General features: G+C 35.3%; 1 protein-coding gene across 2 annotated transcripts in view; it reads left to right on the forward strand.

Annotated features, from left to right (window-relative positions):
- UBE2K (ubiquitin conjugating enzyme E2 K) overlaps positions 1–22,030 on the forward strand; it is a 71,690-nt gene extending 49,660 nt beyond the window's left edge. For both annotated transcript variants that reach the window (XM_047090536.1, XM_047090537.1), the window contains 4 exons: positions 5,178–5,260; positions 16,633–16,732; positions 20,061–20,189; positions 20,524–22,030. In XM_047090536.1, coding sequence (XP_046946492.1) covers positions 5,178–5,260; positions 16,633–16,732; positions 20,061–20,189; positions 20,524–20,598 — 387 coding nt within the window. In that variant the 3' untranslated portion in view covers positions 20,599–22,030. The remainder of the gene's footprint in view (positions 1–5,177; positions 5,261–16,632; positions 16,733–20,060; positions 20,190–20,523) is intronic.
- Positions 22,031–27,020: the final 4,990 nt, after the last annotated feature.

Below are 27,020 nucleotides of genomic sequence, written 5' to 3' on the forward strand. Positions count from 1 at the left end.
TTTTATCTTAATGAGGAAGGAGTGAGTCATAATCTCTAAAGCAGTAAATATGACTCCACCAAGAACAAGAACAATTCACTGAAGTTCAGATGTACTTCAGCCATTTAACTGGCTTTATGATTTATTTTAAGAAATCTCTGTGCCCAACGTGGGGATCAAACCACAATCCTGAGATCTAGAGTGGCGTGTTCCAAGTGAGCCAGCCAGTCATCCTTGGCTTAATGATTTTAGGCAAACTGTCTTAACTGCTGTGTGCCCCAGTTTCTTCATCTGTAAATCCTCCCTTGGGATTATAAAGATTAAAGGAATTAATCCATGTGAAAATTATTTCAATAATTCTATCAAACATTTTTTCACATATTTGATACATCTGACATCAAGATACACCTTTCAGTGGATGTGATGTCATAATTTAGTTGGCAGAGTTTTTTTCTTAGGGTACATAATCTAATGGTGTATTAAATAATTCATGGTACCTGAGATTTAATGAAATAGTAGTACTTAACAACTATGCCTACACAAAGTAAGCATTATGTAAATATTAGCATTAACCAGCGACTGCCACTCTAAAAGGCCCTTCTTGAAGCAGTCTGTTGGCTTCCCTCTGTGACATCATTTGAAAATTCAGCATTGACACTTAAATTTCCTGTATAAATTGAAATTCTCATTCATTGCCGGAGGGAGTGTAAAATGTTGGAGTTGCTTTGGTACATAGTTTAGTCAAAATGGTTAATACAGGGTTAGCTTATTCTACTTCTAGGTATCTACCCAATAGAAGTGAAAACATCTGTCCACATAACTTGTACATAAATGTTCATACCAGCACTATTCATAATGACCCAAAAGTGGAAATGACATAGATGTCCATCAACTGAATGGATACACAAAATGTGGTAGGTTCATGCCATGGGATATTACTTGTGTTATAAAAATAAATGAAGTACTGATAATGTGGTACAAGATAGATGCACTTTGTAAACATCATGCTCATGAAAGAAGCCAGACACAAAAGGCCACACATTGTATGATTTCATTTATATGAAACATTGGAAGAAGCAAATCCATAGAGACAAAAAACAGGTGGTTGCTTAAGACTGAGAATATGTGAAGGAATGGGGAGTGACTGCTGATGGTTACATAGTTTCTATGTGAATATGCTAAAAACCATGGAGTTGTGCACTTGAAATGGATAAATTGTGATCTCAGTGGAAGTGTTTATTTCCCTCTATAGTCTTATATAGCTCCAAAGTGATTGCATAGCCCTGGCTCTGTTTCAGGCACTTGATATTTTATTTAATCATTGAAATCACTATTTTATAAGTCCTTTTCTTATTAGCACAATGGAAAAAAGAGACTCATAATCTAAGAACAGAGTTCATGTTGCTCTTCAGACCACAACTGTCCTAATTCCAGCCATTGCATATTGGGGTACCTTCAAGATTTAGAAAAGTCTCCCTTCAATCATTCAAATGTGTCTCCCTCTGGCTTCAACTAGTCAATCGTAGTTATAATTTAGTATTATTTTAAATATGGTACTCATTTATGGCATTAAGCTTTCGCAGTAAATGTTAATGAACATATAAATGTGTTCTAGATATGTACCGTATTGATTTGAATTTTTACTGATGGGTAAATATAACAAAGAATGGAGTTATATTTGTAAATTTCTGGCTGGATTATGTTCACATGTGTTTAATATTGTGGGCTCATGCTTAATTTTAAGCCTCATGAGATAAAAGTATCAAAGGTAGTAGCTGGCTAAATTCTCTTACTGTGCAGGTAAAATTGCCCAAGATTGAAACTTAGATTGAGGAGTGCCTCGTTGGCTCAGTCAGTTAAGCGGCCGACTTTGGCTCAGGTCATGATCTCGCGGTCCGTGACTTGGAGCCCCACGTCGAGCTCTGTGCTGACAGCTCAGAGCCTGGAGCCTGTTTCGGATTCTGTGTCTCCCTCTCTCTGACCCTCCCCCGTTCATGCTCTGTCTCTCTCTGTCTCAAAAATAAATAAATGTTAAAAAAAAAAAAATTAAAAAATAAATAAATAAAAGAAACTTAGATTGATAGCTTAATAGTGGTCACAGAGTATTTCTTATTTTTATTCTGTAATAAATTACTAACCTGAAGAGCAGAAAGTTTGCTTCTAGACAGAAGAGGTATATCTTTGAGTCAGCTGAATATAGTGTAAGAAGAATTTTATTCAATGCATACAATCAGTGTTATTTCTGGAGTGAACTATAATGAAAAAACTCATTAAATTAGGAAAACTCTAGCTCAATGATTTATCCAATTATGTATTGGAGATTAGGTTGTGAATTTTCCTCTTTCGCCTTGGCATTATAAACATAGTTTTTATATGTGAAATTAAGTATAAATACCATTGCTAATAACCTTTTTAAAAAAATTTTTTTTAATGTTTATTTTTGAGGGAGAGACAGACCATGAGCAGGGAAGGGACAGAGAGAGACACAGAATCTGAAGCAGGTTCCAGACCCTGAGCTCTCAGCACAGAGCCCAACATGGGGCTTGAACTCACAAGCCATGAGATCATGACCTGAGCCAAAGTTGAATGCTTAACTGACTGAGCCACCCAGGCTCCTCTCATTGCTAATAATTTTTAATGGGTCTGCCCATCTGCACAGGCATATTTAAAATAAAATAGTATTTTCTTTTGTACAATAAGTTAAAGTTGGTTTAATATTGTTTTGTGATCAGGGTCAAATATGACTAAAGTAGGTCATGGTAAGTGTCATTGTATTGTTACTTTTATACTTCATCCCCTCCAAGTTTTTTTGACATTTTTGTTGATATATAACAGAGATGTTAGCACTATGGGAGAAAGTGACGAATATAGTAGATCTGAATTGTGTGTATAGAATAATAGGACAAAATTCTGGGACACCTGTGGATACCATTGGTGATAGTAAGGCTTGAGAAAGATAAAGACATGAAAAATCTGAGAAAGGAGGTAGTTGATAAAGAATAACAAAGAAGAGAGGAATAGGGGAGAAAGAGTGGTAAACCACAGAAAAAACTACTAGAACATTTATTTACATCTATACTAGTGGATAATCAGTGTCCTCTTGAAAAATTTTTTATTAGATCATTTTTAAATTCAGAAGTATTTATTCTAACTGTAGATTATAGTACAAGTAAGAGTTTAATAATTTCCTTGATCTTGCATATATGCATGTTTGTCTTCATATGTCTATAGAGATCATGGTTTGAAGATGACTCTTTAAAAAGCAAGATACCTTAGATCACTTGCCTACACCATAAACATTCTGACAACTTCAGCAGTAATTTAAAATTAATTTTCCAATCTTGTTGAAAAGATTGAACCAACTTTTGTTTTAAAGTCACAAAATGCTGTAATGTCCTTGAGTTACGGAAATTATGGCATCTGGTTATTTTATATCTTTAAAACATATCTGATTCATTACTTAAGGCTCTTTAATGACTTCTCATTCCCTTCATGTAAGCCCGCTTTCTGAAACCAACTTTAGCCTATCTCTCATGTCATCTTAAAAATATATATATATTCAGTTTCAGAAGGCTGGCTTACATGAAGGGAATGAGAAGTCAGTCATTAAAGAGCCTTAAGTAGAGTAGTGAATCAGATATGTTTTAAAGGTTACTCTTGGGTTTCAATGTGGAGAATGGATTTGAGGAAGCAAAACTGAAGGTAGTAAAGTCATTAGACTGTTTAGTAACCAAAGTGTAGAATGATGGTCTTGTTTAATGAGATTGTGATTCTGTGGATGTCATCTTTGAAAGCAATAAAATTATTTTAAGAACAAAAAAAGGATCAGGGCATGGAAAGAGCCCCTCAGTTTTAGGTATTTTGTTGAAGTGCTTTTCCAGCATATAAGTTAGTGAGTAATTAAGTGAGGAAGTAGTAACAGGTAGTATAGACAAATTGAATCACAAGGAGAAAAGTGGAAGCTATCTGTTTAGCTTCTTTCCATAAATAGCTTAGATTTGAAGCGTATATTGATGAGTCAATTTTTGGGAAGTACTGTAAGCTTGGCTTTTATAGTAATTAATCTATTAGGTGTAAAGGAGTTTTGACTCAGATGACTGTTGTAACATGTTAGATATAATAACAATAATAGGTTCCCTCCCCTCCCCCCAATAATAATTGGTCCCCCCCCCCAAAAAAAAACCCTCATAAGTAAGAGACGATGAACTACATTTCATTTCATGGTGATCTGTTAGAGATAGCATTTTCACTTTGTTGGTTTCTTACTCATCAGTGCTGAGACAAATAGGCAATTGGAGACTCAGAATCTGAAATGAGATTGTATAAGTGTGTGTGTTGTTCTATTGCTGGCTAGTTGTTTGATTTTGGATAAATTTTCTTTCTTTTTTTTTTTTTTCATTTTATTTTTAAAAATTTTTAATGTTTATTTTTGAGAGAGAGAGTGCGAGTGGGGGAGGCTCAGAGAGAGAGGGAGACACAGAATCTGAAGTGGGCTCCAGGCTCTGAGCTGTCAGCACAGAGCCCAGCATAGGGCTTGAACTCACGAATGGTAAGATCAGACCTGAGACAAAGTCAGATGCTCAACAGACTGAGCCATCCAGGCATCCCCTGGATAAATCTGTTAAACACTAAGCCTTAGTGTCTCCTCAGTGCCAGTATCTTCCAAATGTTTGTTGAATTATTTTTTTAAAAAGAAATTGAGGGAAAAAAAATGTTGCAAAATATTAGAAGCCATCTTACAGCTACTTACTACTTAAATGCTTCCAAGCACTGATTTTACTTACTTTGTCCTTCACACCTCTTCTGCATCCTACCTGACACTAAATAAATTGCCATTTACTATCTGTATTAATTTTGATTTTATATTACTTCATCTACCTAAGTGGATTTTAGTCTATGTTGTAGTTATTATAGCATGGAATATTATGCTAGGTAAATTATAAACACCTAATAGTTGTTGGGTTTCTTTAGAGGCAGAACATTTATTAAAAGGTTTAAAAATAATGTATGTCAGTGACAACATTCAGCTTACTGAATGCTTTGTCTTCCACACCCCTCCCTTCAGGTAGGCAAAATGATGGTAATGTAAGTATGGACATTTTTTTTTAATATGAAGATTTCGTTTTCCTGTAGTTCTGTTTGAACTATATGTGTTTTATTTCTGTTACTTAAAAACTCAAGTGTGCTTTATATTCTAGGTCCGGTTTATCACTAAAATATGGCATCCTAATATTAGTTCCGTCACAGGGGCTATTTGTTTGGATATCCTGAAAGATCAATGGTAAGAGATTTTGAATTCACCTTCTCCCCTCTCTCATATGAATTCCAAACTATATTTAGAGTGTTACCTGTGTAATTGCCTCAGAACATAAGCATATATTATACTTTCTCCTATTTGGGCTGTAATTTTGAAACTTTATAAAGTCTCTTAAGTGCATAATCAAAAATGTGGTAGATTTGAGATCACAATCATTATTTAAATAGTGACTTATTAGGTAACGTTAGATACTAGCTCTTACATCTTGAAAAGCTTTGATTTCATTTATTTTGGTAAATTTAGTTCTTGCTATCTCTGAAAGATGTTTGTGAAAGACTAACAAATATTGAAGTAATCAGCTCTGACTTGGATGTAATATAGGCAACAAAAATATTGAAAGTTGTGTTAATTGGACAGAGTTAAGGTTCTCAGATTTGAAGAAAGGAGTGCCTTTATAGGTGATATCTTCATTTGTATGGCACTTTATACTGCTTTCACATGCTTTGTCTGATCTGATTTTAGCACAGTGTTCTTAGCCTTTAAATTCAAACCTAGCTCTGCCATTTACTGAACTGTGGTCCTGAGCAAATTACCTAGCTTTTGTGCCTTAGTTTCCTCATCTCACAAATAGGGTTAACACCTGCTTCATAAGGCTGTTAAAAGTATTACATGAATTGGTTTATGTAATTTTCTTAGAGTAGATCCTGGCATAGTCTAACAACATGGATGGAAAAAACTAAAACAAGTATAAAAAGACATTGGAGTGGGAGAAAACAGTAGTAAGTTATGTGTTTGATTTGTTAAGAAATGGAAAGAATAGAACCTGAACAGGATGAAACAGGAATGACAACATTTAGTGTTTGGATGATTTGGTTTATTTAGTAACTGGATAAACAGACAAGAGTTGTTGGTTTGGTTTTGTTTTTCTACTCTTTTTTTTTTTTTCAATATTTGTTTATTTTTGAGAGAGAGAGACGAACAGACAGACACACCATGAGTGGGGGAGGGGTAAAGAGACAGGGAAACACAGAATCCGAAGCAGGCTCCAGGCTCTGTGCTGTCAGCACAGAGACTGATATGGGGCTTGAACCCATGAATGGTGAGATCATGACCTGAGCCGAAGTCAGATGCTTAACCGACTGAGCCACCCAGGTGCCTCTTGTTTTTCTATTCTAATAGCACATCTGGGTAAAGCCGCCTCCCTCAGATCATCTCTTGGGATCTAGTTTCTTGATATATATTCCATACTGTTAAACATTGAGTAGTGTGGAATAGACCTAATCTGTCCTTCTTTTAATTTGTAGCTTTTTGCAATTTATAGGACTCAGTATTTTTATCCATAAAGTTATCTGAAAGGCCCCTTATAATAGCTCAATCATTCAGTGGTACTAAGGAATATTTGCAGGCATTGTACTTTTTATTCACTTGGTTTCTGGGATATTAGGTCTTCTATTTTCCCCTTTCCTGTGTCCACTCCCAGACTCCTTGACTCCTTAACTAGTTTCTCCCTTTTCTCCTGGAGCTTTGCACATGACAGTACTTGAAAGCTAAGTCTTTACCTATGCTCCTCTTCATCTATACTCACTTTCTTGGTATGCTCATCTGATTTTATAACTTCACTTTTTAAATACCAGCAACTCATAAATTTATCTTTCTTGAACTCCAGGCTCATATCCTGCTACCTGCTTAACATCTTTACTTTACTATGTATATAGTAGACATCTCAAACGTAAACATGTTGAAAACTGAACTGATAATCCCCTAACCCAAAACCTGCTTCACCCCATCTAAGTTATTGACAGCTACATCCTTGCATTTGCTCTGGCCAAAACCTCCTCATGATCCTTGGTTCTTGTTTCTCTGGTACCCTGAATACCCTGTTTGCAAATTTTGTTGGTGAAACCACCAAAGTCTTATAAGTAGTTGCACTGCTACTAACTACCTGGCCCACATCACATTACCTCTTTCCTGGATGATTACAGTAGCCTGCCCCCCTGTTTGTAACTTTGCCCTACTCAGCAATTCTCAGCAGCTAGAATGATACACTCTCCTCCCTGTTCCCCCCGCCCCCCTTTTTAAAAACAAATAAAGCTCTAGACTGAAATTTTCCACCGACTTCCCTTTTTGCTCAGAGTTAAGCCAGCAGTACTACCACATCTGATTATCTCCCTATAGATAGTTGAAAGAAGATGGTGAATGTGTAGAGAGAGAACTTGAACTTTTGTACTGAAACACTTTGTGTCAACTATTCTCATTTCCTTAGGCAGGTGTGAAGTAGCTAAATTTAGTCTCATTTCATATCTATATAATTGAAATGTTAAAAAAATATCAGATAAAATAGGTGAAATTGGATATACATGGATAATACTACCTACCCTCTTCCCCCCCCCCCCATTTATTGAGGTATAATTGGCAGTCAGTGGATATTCATGTTTAGGCTTCAGAGCTGCAATTTGGTAAAAAAAAACTACAAGACAGTAATCTTCAGAAAAATAAATTGAGTAAACATTGAATAATTTGGGATAGGTGTGCTAGAAGATAGTTTGTTAGTCTTGGTCTTTTATTAGTATATATGGATGGCGATTTACCTTTAATATTTAACAACTTAATGTTAGTATGGTTTATTTCTTAACTATACAGTGTGTTGTATGAAGAAACTATTCTCTGGTGTTTTTCCATTGACACCTATTCTGAATATAGGGGATAGAAGAAAATAACTACACATAAAAATTGCACTCAGTGAAACTGCCCTTCCAAAAGCCATAAACAGGCATTAAGAGAATATTTAGATGACTGATAAGCAATACTCAGTGTCATTAGTCATCAGGGAAATGCAGATTAAAATTACAATTAGATACTACACACACTTATAAATAGTTCTCTTGCATTGTTGGTAGGCATATGGTTCAACCACTCGACCAGCAGTATCTACCAAAGCTAAACATACACCTTTGATATGGCATAGCAAATCCACTCCTAGGTCTATATCCAAGAGAAATAAGTGCATGTCCACCAAAAGACTTGTACAAGAATATTTATAGCACATTTAATCACACCATAACAACCATATATATATATATAGAGAGAGAGAGAGAGAGAGACACACACACACACACACACACACACAAATAACATGGATTATTCTCACAGGCATGTTGAGTGACAAAAGCCAGATGTAAAAGAGCATGTACTGTATAGCTTTTTATAAAATTTAAGATAAGCCAAAACTATGATAGAAATTAGGACAGTGGTGGTGGGGGTAGATGAGGGTTGTGAAAGGGAGTTGCATGAGAAGGCTTTTTGGAGTGCTGGAAGTACTCTATATTTTGATCTAGGTGATGATTACATGGGTGTTGTATACATATATAAAAATTCATCTAGCTGTATAACCCTGCTTATTATACTTTAATAAAAAATTAAAACAAAAAAGTTGCCATTTTTAAGTAGTTGTCAGTGTTTTAAATAAACATCAATTATGTTGATGGTCTTCTGGAAGACTCTTAATAGAAAATAACAGTCAACAATAGAGACAGTTCACATGGCTATTGTACATATTGAAGGCCTTACTCTGTATGCATGAATATATATTTTTTAATTTTATTTAATTTTTTAAATTTATATCCAAATCAGTTAGCATACATATAGTGCAACAATGACTTCAGGAGTAGATTCTTTAATGCCCCTTAACCCATTCCCCCTCCCACACCCCCTCCAGTAACCCTCTGTTTGTTCTCCATAATTAAGAGTCTCATGTTTTGTCCCCCTCCCTGTTTTTATATTATTTTTGTTTCCCTTCCCTTATGTTCATCTGTTTTGTCTCTTAAGGTCCTCATATAGTGAAGTCATATGATATTTGTCTTTCTCTAATTTCACTTAGCATAATACCCTCCAGTTCCATCCACCTAGTTACAGATGGCAAGATTCCATTCTTTTTGATTGCTGAGTAATAATCCATTATATGTGTGTATATGTGTGTGTGGGTATAACCACATATAACATATATGTATATATATGTGTGTGTGTGTATGTATGTATGTATAACCACATCTTTTTTTTTTTATATGAAATTTATTGACAAATTGGTTTCCATACAACACCCAGTGCTCATCCCAAAAGGTGCCCTCCTCAATACCCATCACCCACCCTCCCCTCCCTCCCACCCCCCATCAACCCTCAGTTTGTTCTCAGTTTTTAACAGTCTCTTATGCTTTGGCTGTCTCCCACTCTAACCTCTTTTTTTTTTTTTTTTTTCCTTCCCCTCCCCCATGGGTTCCTGTTAAGTTTCTCAGGATCCACATAAGAGTGAAACCATATGGTATCTGTCTTTCTCTGTATGGCTTATTTCACTTAGCATTACACTCTCCAGTTCCATCCACGTTGCTACAAAAGGCCATATTTCATTTTTTCTCATTGCCACGTAGTATTCCATTGTAACCACATCTTCTTTATCCATTCATCCATCGATGGACATTTGGGCTCTTTCCATACTTTGGCTATTGTTGATAATGCTGCTATAAACATTGGGGTACATATGTCCCTGTATGCATGAATATTTAATTAGCCATCTTAACTGTGTTTCTGTGATCTGAGCAAAATTGATTTACTTAAGATAGATTTGTAAGGTATGTCAACCACTGATTATTAAAATTAGCTGACACAAGTTGAAATTTCATAATCCTGTTTACCTGTTAGGATTTGTTTTTTACATACTAAATCCTAAAAATCTCAATGCATTGTGTATTTAGTTAGTACTGTGTAAAACAATAAATGGAATGAAAGATTGTATGTTCAGTTGTATGCTTTTTTCACATTACTATGTTTAGATTTAAACATAGAGCAGTCAAAAAATTCATATATTTCTTTACACTATCAAAGATGTTATAATTTCTATAGTACTTAGAGCCAGAAGACTAGGTTTTGTTTTAATAGTAATTTTATTACAACTAAATTAAAACAATGTCATTCTTTACCATTAATTTTCTTGTCTAGCTTTTTAAAACTTTACATTTAGAGTGGTTTTTTTCCTCTATCATTTATTTTTAAAAATTTTTTATTGGAGGGGTGCACCTGGGTGTCTTAGTCGGTAAAGCATCTGACTTCAGCTCAGGTCATAATCTCGCAGTCTGTGAGTTCAAGCCCCACATCAGGCTCTGTGCTGACAGCTCAGGGCCTAGAGCCCGCTTCAGAGTCTGTGTCTTCTCTCTCTTTCACTCTCTGCCTCTCCCCCAGTCACACTCTGTTTCTCTCTCTCTCTCAAAAATAAATATTAAAATTTTTATTGTATTGAAGTATAGTTGGCATACAGTATTAGTTTCAAGTGTCATTTAGGTTTCTTTTTAGCTAACTAATTTCTTTTATTTTTTTAATTAAAAAAAATTTTTTTAAGTTTATTTATTTTGAGAGAGACAGACAAATTGGCAAGTGGGAGAGCGAGAGGGAGAGAGAGAATCCCAAGTAGGTACAGAGCCCAATGCAGGGCTCAAACCCACATAACTGTGAGATCATGACCTGAGCCAAAACCAAGAGTTGGTGCTCAACCGACTGAGCCACCCAGGCGCCCCTAGCTAATTAATTCTTAATGATTTATAAATACCTCCCCCAACATTTTATTATGAAAAATTTCAAGCATACAGAAGACATAACGTTTTCTCTTTAAGATTGTTATGAATGAAGTCTAAGATTTTTTTCTTCCATATTGAGAGCAAACTATCCCTTCTAACATGTTCACCTTTAGGTCCTTAGTTTCTGGTTTTTAAAGTGGTAATTTCAGAGGTCTATTATAGTAGTTTCTGTCTTCCCAATAAAAACAGTGGAAATAAAGGAAAACTATTTTTAAGTATTTATATTAAGGACTTACGACTCTCTAAGAGAAGAGTTTCTCACTTTAAAAAATGTTTTTGAGGCTCCTACATGGCTCAGTCTTGAGGGTTCAACTCTTGATCTCAGCCCAGGTCATGATCTCACGGTTTGTGAGATTGAGCCCTGTGTCGGATAACAGCACAGAGCCTGCTTGGGATCCTGTATTTCCCTCTCTGCCCCTCCTCCCACACATTCTCTCTCTATCGCTCTCACTCTCTCTCAAAAACAATGTTTTTATACTGTAAAATGCATATGACATAAAATTTACCGTCTTGGTGTTTTTAATTGACCTATAACATGGTAATCTTAGCTGTTTAAAATAAGTATACAGATGAGTATTATTAAGTATATTCACATTGTTGTGCTACCAGTCCCCAGTCCCCAGGTTTTTTTTTTTTAATAAGACTTTATTTATTTATTTATTTATTTAGTTAGTTTTTTTCAACGTTTATTTATTTTTGGGACAGAGAGAGACAGAGCATGAACGGGGGAGGGGCAGAGAGAGAGGGAGACACAGAATCGGAAACAGGCTCCAGGCTCCGAGCCATCAGCCCAGAGCCCGACGCGGGGCTCGAACTCACGGACCGCGAGATCGTGACCTGGCTGAAGTCGGACGCTTAACCGACTGCGCCACCCAGGCGCCCCAAGACTTTATTTTTTTAGAGCAGTTCTAGGTTCACAGCAAAATTGAAAGAAAGGTATAGAAATTTCCCATATACTCCCTGCCCCCACACATGCATAGCATAGCCTCCCCCATTATCAACATCCTCCATCAGAATGGTACATTTGTTATGGTGGATGAACCTACATTGACCTATCCCAATCATAGTTTATATTATGGTTCACTCTTAGTGTTGTCCATTCCGTGCATTTGAAGAAGTGTATGACATGTATCCATCATTGTGGTATACTGAATACTTTCACTGTCCTAAAAATCCTCTGTGCTTTGACTCTTCATCCTTCTACCACGCCCCCTCCCTACCCTTTCATGTTTTGAAACTGAAACTCTGCACCTCTACACTTATTTCCCATTCCTGTCTTGCTCTAGCCTATGGCAACCACCATTCTACTTCATGTCTCTGTGAATTTGGCTTTTCTAGGTGATGAATCATAGTATTTGTCTTTTTATTCCTGGCTTCACTTATTAATTTAATGTCATCAGGATTCATCATGTTGTAGCATGGGTCTGATTTGTCTTTTTAAGGCTGAATAATATTTCATTGTGTATAGATAGATAGATAAATATCACATTTTCTTCATTCATGGGTTGATGGAAATGAGTTACTTCCACCTTCTGGCTATTGTGAGTAATACTTGTTATGAACATGGGTGTACTAGTATCTAAGTCTCTGCTTTCAGTTATTTTGGGTCTGTATCTAGAAGTGGATTTGTTAGATCATATGGTAATTCTGTGTTTAGGTGTTTTTTTTTGTTTGTTTGTTTTGTTTTTTGAAGAACTGCTATAGTGTTTTTTGTAATTGTTGCTCCATTTTGCATTCCCACCAACTATGCCCAAGGATTCCAGTGACTCTACATCTTCACCAGCAATTGTTATTTTTCTGTTTTGTTTGAGAGTAGCCATCCTAATGGATGTGAAGTAGTGTCTCATTGTTTGGTTTCCTTAACAATTAGTGATGTTAAGCATCTTTTCATGTGCTTATAAGCAATTTTTATATCTTCTGTGGAGAAATGTTTGTTCAGGTCCTGATTTTTTGAGTTTTTGTTGTTAACAGCAATTCTTTATATATTCCAAACATTAACCCTTTATCAGATATGATTTGCAAATATTTTCTCTCATTCTGTGGGTTGCCTTTCACTCTGTTGATTTTATCCTTTGCACAGGTTTTTCTGTCTATACAGTTAACTTTGATGCAGTTATACCAGTTTCTCCAGTTTTCCTATTGTTGCCTGTGCTTTTGATATCCCATCCAAGAAATTCAACCCCAATTGTGAAGCTTTCCCCCTATGTTTTCTTCTAAGTGTTGTATGGTTTTAGCTTTTATACTTAGTTCTTTGATCCATTTTTTTTAATTTTTTTAAGTTTTTTTTAATTTATTTTTGACAGAGCATGAGTGGGAGAGGGGCAGAGAGAGAGAGGGAGACACAGAATTCTTTGATACATTTTGAATTAATTTTCATATATGGTGTAAAGCAAGGGCCCAAATTCATTCTTTTGAAAGTTCATCAAGTTTTTTTTTTTAACATTTATTTATTTTTGAGAGAGAGAGAAAACTTGCAAGAGTGGGGGTGGGGGCAGAGAGAGAGGGAGACAGAGGATCTGAAGCAGGAAGCTCTGTGCTGACAGCAGAGAGCCCAACGTGGGGCTCGAACTCAAGAACCAGGAGATCGTGACTTGAGCTGAAGTCGGATGCTTAACCAACCAAGCCACCCAGGCGCCCCAAGAGCTCATCAAGTTTTAAAGAAAAATGTTTATTGCCTTGAGATAAAAATGTAAATCTATCTATGTAATGTTATTAAGGTTTTGCTAAGATTTGTGAGACTTTTAAGTTTATTTATTTTGAGAGAGAGAGAGCAAGCTTGCAGGGTAGGGGCAGAGAGAGAGAATCCCAGGCAGGCTCTGCACTGTTAGTGTAGGGGCTGACATATGGGGCTCAGTCTCATGAACCATGAGATCATGACCTGAGCTGAGATCAAGATTTGGATGCTTAATTGACTTAGCCACTCAGTTGCCCAATGATTTGTGAGATTTAGACGGCTTTTATTTTACGTGTTTTCATGTTTTTATTACAAGTTAAAATTATAGTGAGTTTAATAATTGTTTTAGTATGAAATATTCCTTTGAGTGAAGATTTATCTTTAATATTCAGATAACTTTCCTTGAAAGAAATAATTATATTAATTAAAAATTATGTAACTTAAGATTTTGTTTAATGTCACGGATTTTTTCATTGGTGTGCTTAAATAAGTTCAATGGAATATTAGAGTAGCCAGCTTAACTTTATATATCCTATTTCTGTGATAATTTGTATTTTTGTCTCTTCTGGATGATTTTCAGGTGATGGAGGTGAACTTTATGCTGATACATGTAGGCAGCTTTTGATGTTCACGTACCTTTAAACATTCTCTTCAAAATTACCCAAATAGAGGGGCACATGGGTGGCTTAGTCAGTTAAGTGTCCAACTTTGGCTCAGGTCATGATCTCACAGGTTCATGAATTCAAGCCTCACATTGGCCTCTTCTGTCAGTATGGAGCCTACTTTAGACCCTCTGTCTCCTTCTTTCTGCCTTTCCCCCACTTGTGCGTGCACACACTCAAAAATAAACATTAAAAAATTTAATTACCCAAATAGACAATGAAAGTAGTGTATTTTTTTTAATGTTCATTTACTTTGAGACAGAGTGTGTGAGCAGTGGAGGGGCAGAGAAAGGGGGAAAGAGAGAATCCCAAGCTGTCAGCACAAAACGTGACTTGGGGCTCAATCTCACCAACTGTCAGATGATGGATGACCTGAGCCGAAATCAAGAGTTGGACACTTAACTGACTGAACCACCCAGGTGCCCCAAAAGTAGTGTACTTCTAATTAAGAAAGATTTCACCTTGTCACAGTGATAACGGCAGGACAAGAATGAACATTTAAGCGCTAAATACCGATTTTTATGCTTTGATTCCTGTCTTAAAAGAATATCCATTCTAAAGATGGTGTACCTGTTGGTTGAAAGTAACTTTTGTAAGCTCTTAGGAAATATAGAACCTTATTATTATTTTTTTTTATGTTTATCTATTTTTGAGAGAGAGCACATGCAAGGGAGGGAGGGGTGGGAGGGGGGGGGAACAGAAGCAGGCTGTGCACTCTCAGTACAGAGCCCAGTGCGGGGCTCAGACTCAAAAACCATGAGATCATGACCTGGGCCAAAGTCAGATGCTTAACTGATGAGCCACCCAGGTGCCCTGGAAGTTTAGAACCTTGGTTTAGAAAAACAATCTCCATTTTTCCAGCCCTGTTTCAGAATTAGAAATTTCCATTACATAACCATATATAGTGGTTTAAAAAGCTTTTAAAATCCTGTTCTCTTTAATGCTAGTTTAGCATTTCAGCTAACTTTTGTGTCATAACCAGTCTCTTCCTTTTCCGATTAAACTTCTCAAAAAGGTAGATTGAGAAATAAAAATTTTTATTCTGGTAGCATTTTTGATGATTCATTTGTGATGCAATTTTTCTCTCATATATAAAATACGGAACTACAGTTTTGATATTGATTTTATTATATTGGTTTAGAGTAGCCCTTCTTAATTAGCTCAGGCTGTAATCCCCTAAAACAGTATTTCTCAAACATTAGGTTGCATCTGAATCACTTGGAGTGGGGTGCCTGAGTGGCTCAATCAGGTGAGCATCTGACTCTTGATTTTGGCTCAGGTCATGATCCCAGAGTCGTGGGATTGAGCCCCATGTCAGGCTCTGCACTGAGCTTGGGATTCTCTCTCCCTCCCCCTTGCTTGTGTACTTGCTCTCTCTCTAAAATAAAAAAATAAAATTTCTTTTAATTAAAAAAAAAGTGTTTTAAGATGTTAACTAAAAAAACATCACTTGGGGTACTTGTTAATCCTACCCTGGCATTTCTGATTCAGGAGGTCTGGGATGAGGCTGAAAATTTTCATTTCTTACAAGTTTCCCAGGTGATGTTGACACTACTGGTTGGTGAAACTACACTTTGTGGGATACACTGCCTTAAGGCATCTATTGTTTGTTAAGGCCTCCATTATTGGTAATAAACTAACCTTTATTGTAATAGTGAAAGATGGTACCATTCTTGGGAAAATTGAGAAAATAGTCACTCGGTAATTTTCTCTGTTCCGTGGTTAAAATGAGGAACCCAGTTGAAAAAGATTGGATTAGGATGATCTAATTTGTGTGGTTAAAATGGGCTTATTATTTAATGCTCCTTCAACTTTTTAAATATTTCACTGTTGCATTTATTATATTTATGAATATTTCTATATTGGTCAGACAGCTTTTTTAACAGAAACACGAAGAATCCTTGCTGGTTATGTAGATACCATTTTTTTAGATAAATACTTGCTTACAAAATACATTTAGAAGCATGAATTTAGTGGTGATATATTTTAAGTAAACTTGGTCTGTTTCAGAATGTTATGGAGTGCTTTTAGGCTTTCTTGAAAATAAGGGATATTTGCTTGATGGTATCTTATATGTTTTTGGAGTGGCATTGAAAGCAAGTTACACATACTAGTTTATCACTTCATGTGTAGAGAAGTGGGTAGAAAATTAAGTCAGTGGATAAAGTTGACTAGAAGGATATTGCCAACAAAAAGAAAAGGAAGGCCAGTTCAGGACGCTTTGAATTGTCTTAAGAAATAGACTCCATTCATTTTAAAGTCAAGAAGAAGAAAAATATGGTAGGTAGATACATAAATTTCTACAATTTAGCTACATGATTAAGATAAAATCTAAATTATTTTTATCTCCAGTTTTTATATTTTATTCAGGAAACATCCACTTTTGTTTTTGTCATGCAGTGTGTTCTTAACTGGAATATTTTCCTGTTTGAATTTTAGGGCAGCAGCAATGACTCTCCGCACGGTATTATTGTCATTGCAAGCCCTGTTGGCAGCTGCAGAACCAGATGATCCACAAGATGCAGTAGTAGCAAATCAGGTAAGGTAGCTGCTTTTATAAGACCTTCTTATACTTACCTATAATTCTTTACTACCATAGTGGTTTGCAGTGTTAACACATGAGCATAGTTCCATTGAAACTAAATTTGGAAATGGTTTTCTTTCTTGTGGTGAGATTATTTTTTCAGATATAATAGTGAAAACTTAATTTACTGATTTTTAAAATACTAATTTAATTGGATATGTGATAGATGCTTTTTTTAAAAAACACATCAGTGGAAATTTTCAAACGCACAATGTGAAAAGAATTACACAGTGAACACCCATAGTCCTGCCTACATCTGGATTCTGTGATTATTTACTGTACATGCTTTATCATGTGTGTATCCATCTCTGTCCTTCAGTTTAGTGATGATCCCTCCCCTGATGATCATTTTAACCAGCTCTTGCTATAGCTGAAGTGGCATGGTAAATGTTACCAAGGATCTTAACAGAGGACAGTAAATTACAAGTAAATAATGTTTTATTGCCACACCCCTTTGTTTACTTTCCAGCCACAAAATGGCAGAGTTGAACAGTTGGAACAAAGATGGTATGGTCTGAAAATTGAAATAATTATCTGGTCTTTAGAGAAAGTTTGCCAACCTCTAAGCCATTAGGATTTACTGAGCTTTTTTTTTTTCCCCCATCTAAAAATTTTTCTTCTCTTGACTTGAGATACAACACTCTCTTCATCTTGGTAGTTGTAGTTGTTCCTTCTTAGTTTCTACAATTATTTCTCTTTTTCCTCCCTCTTAAATATGGTTCCTTGGTTTTGACACTGTTCCTTTTATTTTCCATTATATATGGTAACTTAGGTGATCATATCCATACTGATATGATCACCTGTAAGTTGAGAAAATGTTTAGGCTTTGACCTCTCTCTGAGCCCAAGAGCCTGTTCAGAAACAGGATAGCCCTATATGAATGTTTCACTGATACCTCAGCACAGTATTCCCAAAACTGAACCTAGAATCTTAAATCCTGTGAACTTTCCATCCTTATATTATACTATCATCAATTTAAATGTCCACATCACAGACTTGGAATTTCTTTCTGTCTCCTTTTCTTTTGTTGATTCCATTCCCAGTATCTCTTTCATCATACTTCTCTGATTTGCCTTAGTTCACATTTTTAAAAATATCTCCATTCGACTGCTCTTATACCTACCCCTTCTTCAGCCTCTTCCTTCCCCCATCTTCGACATTGATACCAGTTAGCTCTGTAAAGTACAAATCTTATTTTACTTTACTACTAAAAACCTATTGGAAGCTCTGCTATTACCTACTTGGTAAATCCAGATTCTTTAGTTTGCAGAGCTTTTCCATGATTTGAACTGTCTACAAACCTAGCTTATCTCATCTAAATTCTTACTGTTTTCCTTGGATTCCTTGCCTTTTCAAGATGGCATTCATTTATACTGGTTATTTCCCCCAATTTGTCATGTTTCCTCTGCCTGAGGAAACTTTCCTCTTAGTAAAACCTGTTCCTTTCCCTTGAAAAGCTGTTCACTCCTTGTTTAATGTATATACTTGTTAATATCGTCTGTTGTTTGTCTCAGAGTGCTTAGAATTAGGGTTTTACGTGCTACATATATACACTGTTCATTCCCTCTGGGTAGTCAAAACCATAGCTTGAGTCTCAGCTTTGAGTTCCTGTTGGAGATCTGAGCCTCAAAGCCTGAAGTTGGTCTAAGCACTTTCTTCTTGTTCTTAAAACAGTTCAGTAATTTGACTTATTCTCTTATTAAGAATTAACATGGTAGAAACTAGGTTTTTCATTTTAATATACAGTAGAAGCTTATCAGTCTTAAAATATTCAATACTTTTAAAAGAAGTATTAAAGTGAATTGAATAGTTATTTTAAATTTATACGTCACTTGTTAAGTAATGTTGGCCTCAGTATTTGAGAATAAATTTATCTCATTCCAATGAGAATGGGAAATATTACATTTTAAAAGTACTTTATGGGGGCGCCTGGGTGGCGCAGTCGGTTAAGCGTCCGACTTCAGCCAGGTCACGATCTCGCGGTCCGTGGGTTCGAGCCCCGCGTCAGGCTCTGGGCTGATGGCTCAGAGCCTGGAGCCTGTTTCCGATTCTGTGTCTCCCTCTCTCTCTGCCCCTCCCCCGTTCATGCTCTGTCTCTCTCTGTCCCAAAAATAAAATAAACGTTGAAAAAAAAAAATTTTTTTTTTATTTTTTTTTATTTTATATATATGAAATTTATTGACAAATTGGTTTCCATACAACACCCAGTGCTCATCCCAAAAGGTGCCCTCCTCTGATGAATGGATAAAGAAATTGTGGTTTATATATACAATGGAAAAAAAAAATTTAAAAATAAAAAAAAAAGTATTTTATGGTACTTTTAAGAGATAAGTTCATAAACCTTTCAAAACATGCTGTAAATCAGGGCACCTGCCTGGCTTGTTCTGCGGAACATGCGACTCTTGACCTCATGGTTGTGAATTCGAGCCCCAAGTTGGGTGTAGAGGTTACTTAGAAATAAGATCTCTTTTTTTTTTTCCTTTAAGTAGTTTCCATGCCCAACATGGGGCTTGAACTCAACCCCATGATCAAGAGTCCCATGCTCTCCAACTGACCCAGCCAGGTGTCCCCAAAATAAAATCTTTAAAAAAACAAACAGGCAGGGGCGCCTGGGTGGCGCAGTCGGTTAAGCGTCCAACTTCAGCCAGGTCACGATCTCGCGGTCCACGAGTTCGAGCCCCGCGTCGGGCTCTGGGCTGATGACTCAGAGCCTGGAGCCTGTTTCCGATTCTGTGTCTCCCTCTCTCTCTGCCCCTCCCCCGTTCATGCTCTGTCTCTCTCTGTCCCAAAAATAAATAAACGTTGAAAAAAAAAATTAAAAAAAAATAAAAAAAAAAAAACAAAAAAAAAAAACAAACAGGCATTGCACATGGCATATCCTTAAATCACTGTATGCTAATACAGCTCTAGCAAAACAGTGAAGTCTAGTTGTATTCTGTCATGAACTGTGGTTAGTACAAAGGTCAGTTACATTTATTAGTGAATGTCCACCTAGTTTTAGAAGCAAATAATTCTGTTTAGTTGTATATTGTTTGACACTTCACGTCCAACTTCGGCTCTGGTCATCATCTGGAGGTTCATGGGTTCAAGCTCCACATTGGGCTTACACTGGCAGTGCAGAGTTTGCTTGGGATTCTCTCTTTGCCCTTCCCCTGTTTGTGCATGTGTTCTCTCTCTCAAAGTAAATAAACTTAAAAAAAAGAAAAGAAACAAGTTCTTAGGCAATTAAGTATTGAATACTACTACTGTATTGTCATGTCATTTGATTTTTTTCTCCATATAGTACAAACAAAATCCTGAAATGTTCAAACAGACAGCTCGACTTTGGGCACATGTGTATGCTGGAGCACCAGTTTCTAGTCCAGAATACACCAAAAAAATAGAAAACTTATGTGCTATGGGCTTTGATAGGGTAAGTATATAAAAGCATACTTATTTTGATACATTTATTGATTGACTTAAAATTATTGCTGCAAATCCTTGGCTGACTAAAGTGTTTCAAAGATACTCTCTAAATCTAGTTTTGATAAACTTTCTTCTGTTATTATAATCAGTGATTTTTCTTTTCCCTTTGCTAATTCCAGTCATTGGTTTAGGAGCTTTTTATGCACTACAAATGCCAGGCAACTTAAAAAAAAAAAGAAAACAAGGTGTGATTTCTCAATATAAAGATAGTGCATGATTCAGTATTTTAAAAATATTTTCTTGAGATTTGATTTTTTTGTGTTCCCTTTTCTTCTCTACAGAATGCAGTAATAGTGGCCTTGTCTTCAAAATCATGGGATGTAGAGACTGCAACAGAATTGCTTCTGAGTAACTGAGGCATAGAGAAAGAGCTGCTGATATAGTCAAGCTTGCCCTTTCTTGAGGAGCATCAACATCTGTTATTTTTAGGATTCTGCATAGATTTCTTTTAAACTGGCATTCTTGCCTAATGATGTTATCTAGGCACCATTGGAGACTGAAAAAAAAATCCCTGCTCTGTAAATAAAGCTAATTAAACGTCTGTGTAAATTTAAAAAGGGGAAATACTTTAATTTTTTTCTTAATAGTGTAAAAATTCTTTGAGCTAAGCTGAAACCATGGAAAAAACATGCTACTTTAGTGTTTAGCAGTGTACCAAGACTAGCAAGAGTTTGCTTCAGGATTTCGTTGAATAATTAAGATAATATTTTGAGTGTGTCAGGGCCATTCAAATTGTTGGTGTTGCATCACAGCTACCTTAACTGTTTTTAACATGGATCCTCTGTGCCTGTGAATTTACTTGCATGCTTGTACTTGACTTCTTAGGATGGGTAGCTGAAAAGACCACCATTTTAAGCATTTGAGAATTCTTAAATATGAGATTTATCCAGAATTGAAGATGGTGACCTATTCAGAGCCTTTTTGTCCTTGTCCACAGACTGGGACACCATATCTATTTTTCCCCCTCTTACCACACACAGCTAATATTCTGATGGTAAATTTGTATTCTGTATTTGTTGAGGAAATAATGCCGAGGGGCATTACCCCTTGCTCCATTTTTAGGTCGTCCATTCGGAATGTTTTGTTACAATTCTCCACTCCTAAAACTTTCCTATGTGAGTAATAATGTAAAAATGGAGCTGCCAATTTTGTTCCTCTTGCAGGAACAGCAAATATTTGATGTTGCAGTATTCCCAAGATTTAATGAAAGAACCCAACTTAGTTTTTCAGTGAATTTGACATCTTTCTATTTTTAAACTGATGAAATTTTCTTTGAGCTCTTCCAAGGATGCAATCAACTATTTGCAGTTTTTTAGCCTAATTTTGGCTTTATAGAGATTGCTTTATCAGGTACTTTAAAAGTCACTCTTGCTTGCATTTACCCCTATTGACACATGAAAGCTGTGTGGTGTTTTACTGTACATACTTCACATACACATAGGAATAGAAGTGTGTTATAAATCTAGCTTTCTTTATGATGTTTCTGATAATATGAGAATTGAAAACTTTACCTTTTCTTGTACATAGTCAGACTTTCTATTCGTATTAAAGTTACATTTCATTCTAAGTTCAAAAGTTTGAAAATTATTAGTTTTGCAAGCTCAAACACTAATGTGACCATTTTATGAAGACTGAAATGGACTTATGCAGTCAGTTCTATACATAGAAACACAGTTCTTATTAAATTTTCAGGACCAATGCAAAATAACAAAAATGTAATGGAATGAGAATGAATTAAAGTAAGGCTGTATATTGAAAGTCATATTATAAAAGGTTTGCTTTCTTCAAGTGTTATTTATCCTAAATTACAATCGTTAAGTGTTTGCAAAATAATTTTGAACCATAAATTCAGCATAATTTCATTTGACTTCTCAATAATCTTAGAAGCAATAAAAGAACCATTATTAAATATATTGTAATGTTAAAGATGTGAAGGTTCTTCCAAAAACTTGTAAGGCTTTCCTAATTAATAGTAAGCTCTTGTAGTTGATATTATTGCATACTAAACACAAGTTGGTATGTTTTTTTCCCCTATGTGTTTGCTTAAGTATAAATTCCTTTATACAATCACCTCCTTTAATTGTTATAGTTTAGTTACTTTCTAAGATGCCAAAGGAAATAAGATTTTTCTTTATTTATTTTAAATAGCTAAAACCTTGTACTTTATATTTTGAAGTAAGGTTGGGATTGTGTGAAAATGTGAACAGTTTTGTTCTACTGTTGGTTAGAATTAACTTTTTTTTTTTTTTTAAGTGGAGGGTGGCTTGGTAATACTTGGATTATTTTAAATATCAAACACATCTACCCAATTTACTATTTGCCTGTATTATCAGGGTATATTTAATTCTCCTGTGGTTAGACAAAAGAACGAACTCAGAGATTACTAAAGTCAAGCATTACATACTTAGCTCTTGGAGGCAGCTATACCTTTATACCTTGCCTTTGATTTTTATGCATATTAACCCCATCTACTCCTCTAACTACTCAGTGCCCAGGAAATTGAAAAGTACAATATTTGGTATGAGAGGTTCTCCATAATGCAGTTTTCATTTCAAAAATTTATTTACCTCATTTGCATTAAATGTGATAATTCCTCTTTCTGATGTATTTCCCACTGCCCTTCTTCTTTTTTATTTCTCTACAGATAGATGTATTTCCCCAAACATAGAAATTAAGGCAATTGCTTTTTTTCCTTTGGTCTTACATGTTTGGGAAAAGGACACTGAAAGTGCAGGTCTAGGGGAAAGGTACCCTGGTAGAAATTATTTTTATAATTCTCAGTTTTTTGTGATTCGTCGGTTGTAAAGGCCTCAAAAATTATGGTTAAATATATATATATAAATTTATATATATATATAAATTTATATATATATAAATTTATATATAAATATATAAACTATGTACAAGAATATATATATCCTTGTACATAGTCAAGAATATTTATATATATAAAATAGTATCTCATTTAGAGCAGGCAGATTTGCTAGAGGTCACAGATAATCTAGTAGGCTTTTATTATAATTGGGTTTATTTCCTGGGTATGTGCCCGACTTTTAAAAGGACAAATACTTGTATAGTATTTCACTACAGATTACTGAATGAATGAATAGCAATTTGTCACCCAAATAAGTATACAGTAGATGGTTTATAAATATTTGAGGAACTTTGTACTAAATTAGATTCTGAGTTGGCTACCCAAAATATTTGGAATTGTGACTGTGGTTTACTTAAACACATAACACATAAAAGTATGTATATGTTTGGATTCTGAGTATTTTGCTTTTGAGGAGAGTAATCTATGAAATGAACCTAAGACTGACTTTTTTTCTTTTTGGAAGTATTTCACATTTGTGATTGTTGGTGGCGCTTAAAACTATGCAAAAATAATTTTTTTAAAGTAACTCTAAGAAAGAATTGGCATTTAAACTGGATATTGCTTATTTTATGCACTACAGAATACAACACATTGTGTTACTATTTAGGCTGCTTATTAATAAGTTTATTGATGTGAAAAAGCAGATCTTGGCTATAAGTGTATGCCTGATTTGAGCTTTTAAAACTCTGCAATAGGGGTATGATTATGATTTCACAATACAGGAAATTATAGGAATACAATAAAGCATTTTTATTGTTTTAAAGATTTAAGATGGATTCAGGCACGGAAGGGTTGGAGCCAGGTATACTTTCTTGTACAAAGATGGAATCAATGTTTGGATGTGAAAAAGGAAGCTGTCTGTTTACAGTTAATTTTATTTCATGGACTTTAGAAAATGATGTTGTATTAATCACTTTTTCTAGTTCAAGAAATTTCAATTCCAGGGTACAAACCATTGATTTAAAAAATTTGCATTTCCATTCCTTTAGTACCAGTTTAAAATAAATGCTTAACATCAACGTTTGCTATCACTGGGGAAGAAGGCAATTTGAAGTACTTACTGATAAATGGCCTTTTTCTCAAATGTTACTTTTCTGCAGTGTCTAACACATAATGTCACATGTTCTGTTTGCACTGTTGCAATATGGATCAAAAATCTTGTGGCATAGGGATAGGGGAATGTTAGTATCTCCCTTGTCCTGTTTGTTCTGTTACTACTTTATTGGACTGATCTACCCTCATAAACCTGTGATCACCTAAATGTAAGTTGTGAATGTGTCACCTTTTGCTTGGTTATTTCAACCATGCTGCTATATATAATCAGGTGTGGCACAGTTTATCAGTTTGGTTCTAGGGGGTGAGTGAATACAAATCATTGCACTGTGCTGTTAAACGATCCTTGTGTGCTTGCTGTTACCTACTTTTTACAGGCATCATAATAAAAGCTAGACTATTTCTTTGGGGGGAAAGAGACTTATTTAATGTAATTTAAAGACTTTTCCAATAGAAAATGAAATACTATTGAAAATATCTATTTTTTAGCTTTCAGCAATTGATGGTGCTTTGTTGTGGTGTCTGCTGGAAGTCTACTGCCATTATAGGGATTCTCATTAACCTCACTGAGAAAGAACCTTGCTTGTTAGCTTCTCTAGGTCTCTATTCTAAACAATCTGTTAGTGATGATAAATTCTGTAGGAGGGTCTATTCTGAGCCATTAACTTCCTGTAAGGGGAAAATGGGTGGGTTAACCAGAAAGACCATTGAAACAGGGTGGGTTATGGGTGGAGGGTCGGGTATTTGTCTTGAGAATTAAAAGCTACGAAACACTTTTGTACACAACTGATTTTTTAAAAAATAAACACATTTTTAAAGATGTTGAATTTTTTTTCCCCCTTACTGGGAATTCTTAAAAATAAATGCATGCATGTTTTCCCCTGAAAATGGTTATATCTTCTTTCTGGGTACTCCTCTTAGGGATAGGCAGTTAAGCTTCCACATTGCTTTGAGCAAGAAAAGAACCAAGTAGATAGGTCTCTTAGACAAAGTTCATAGTGATGAGCATATGGTGATAAGTGGAATAAATTATATTGGGTCTTTGAATTTAAAACTGCATTGAAACTGTTGAATTCTAAAGTTATTTATTTGAAAATAGAACATTGGTTAGGTTCGAATCCAAAATTTAGAGTAATCCAGAATGAATTTGTACTGAAAGTAATGTTTATTCTTTTTTTATATATACACAGAAATCATTCTGGAAATGAGGGTGCCTGTTACCATGGAAAAAACTGAATTGTTTCAGAAAGTCCTGGGTTACTATCCTTGGATTACCCCCTACCTCCAATTCTGATAATTAAGAGAGGCTGTGTTGGTTAGGGTTTGTACTAGTTCTTTCACAGGGCGAATCTGATTGTTACTTTATGTCTCTAGGGCATTCATAACCAGCTTTCAGCAGACCTATGACTTTTCTGTAGCCTGGAGATGGAATTGCTCCTGGCTGGAATACCAGCATGAAGTCCTCTTTTCATGGAGCAAGCTGAATCTTTACATATTAAATCAAGAATAACAGATGGAATTCAAGTGAGCTCTCATACCCATCCCTAGCAAAGGATGGTCAGTCAGGTTTAAAGATTTTCAGTGAAAAGCGTGAAATTTACTGATCCCTTTTAGAAGTATATCCCACAGTAATGTATCTGCTCATGGATTTATGTATTGTTCAATTTACCCCATTTAATTTCAGTAAAAAGACATTAAAGCACAACTTAACTCTATTTAATCTTCCTATTGTAAATTATCTTTTAATTACAGAACCAAGGTCAAGAAAGCCAAGCTGTTTAAATACTCTGTACAATATTTGTAGAGCCTTTTTTAAAGTATACATAGGTAAAGCAAGACAAGTACTATAAAACTGGACATTGGAGAAACCCAAAGTATATTTTAATTCTTACAGAGTTAATATACCTAATACTGTGTTTCTCATTTACAGCATAAAAGCTTTGCTGCATATGCAGAATATACCTACCTTGATTGAAGGGCAGCTAGCAGTGTCTTTTCTTCACATACACCGCTAACATAGAGTTGTTTAGTTATTGTATTTGTTCCTCAGTTCATTTTTAATATGTGAGATCTATATATTCCTTTTGGTACACATTATTATTTGCATTAGATGAGTGACCTTTGTGTCTTGAGCAATATTGAGGAGCAAGAGTAATGACATTGGCATTGCACTGATATTCTTCTAACAATATAGAATTCTAGAATTTTAAGGAGAAAGGGTGACCTTACAGTCTCATTCCTTTATATATATGTAATTAAATGAGTTAGATACCCAGAGACATGGGGGTTTTGTTGTAAACCCATCATACTGTTATTTATATGTCCCTACTAAACTTGGTAGCATTTTAAGACCTGTAATGCTATTCTTGTTTTCCTTAAAAATAGGAAATATGGAGGGATCATTTGCAAGCATGAAAAGGAAAACCAGTTCAGGTGGGAGTAAGGTCTTCAAGGAAAGTGTACCCAAACCAGTCAAACCAATGGTATGAATTAAACAGAATGTTTTGGTAAACTAATTTCAACCGTAATTAAGGTTCCATGACTTCTGATGTTGCTTTACCTGTACCAAACATACTTTTTTTTCTGTTTTTGGAATAAGAAAATAGCATTCTTCGTTTATCAAACCCATAAAAAATGACCTTTTTAAACCATAAAATCTAATTGACCCTAAAAACGATTTCATTCCATTTTTTTATTTTAATATTTTATTCCACCTCAGTTACTTCTATAGTTGTATGTCATACTTCTGTGTATATGAGGAGAGCTGTAGCTCCTTTCAGGTCAGCCTTAAGATGTCATGGCACAGGAGTAGTCAGAAGGCAACATTTTTTATGAAGGAACGAATTTGGA

This window comes from Lynx rufus, unplaced genomic scaffold (assembly GCF_022079265.1).
Source record: "Lynx rufus isolate CCGP_SWC_20201006 ecotype Redwood Valley unplaced genomic scaffold, mLynRuf1.p SCAF_3, whole genome shotgun sequence".
Taxonomy (NCBI): Eukaryota; Metazoa; Chordata; class Mammalia; order Carnivora; family Felidae; genus Lynx; species Lynx rufus.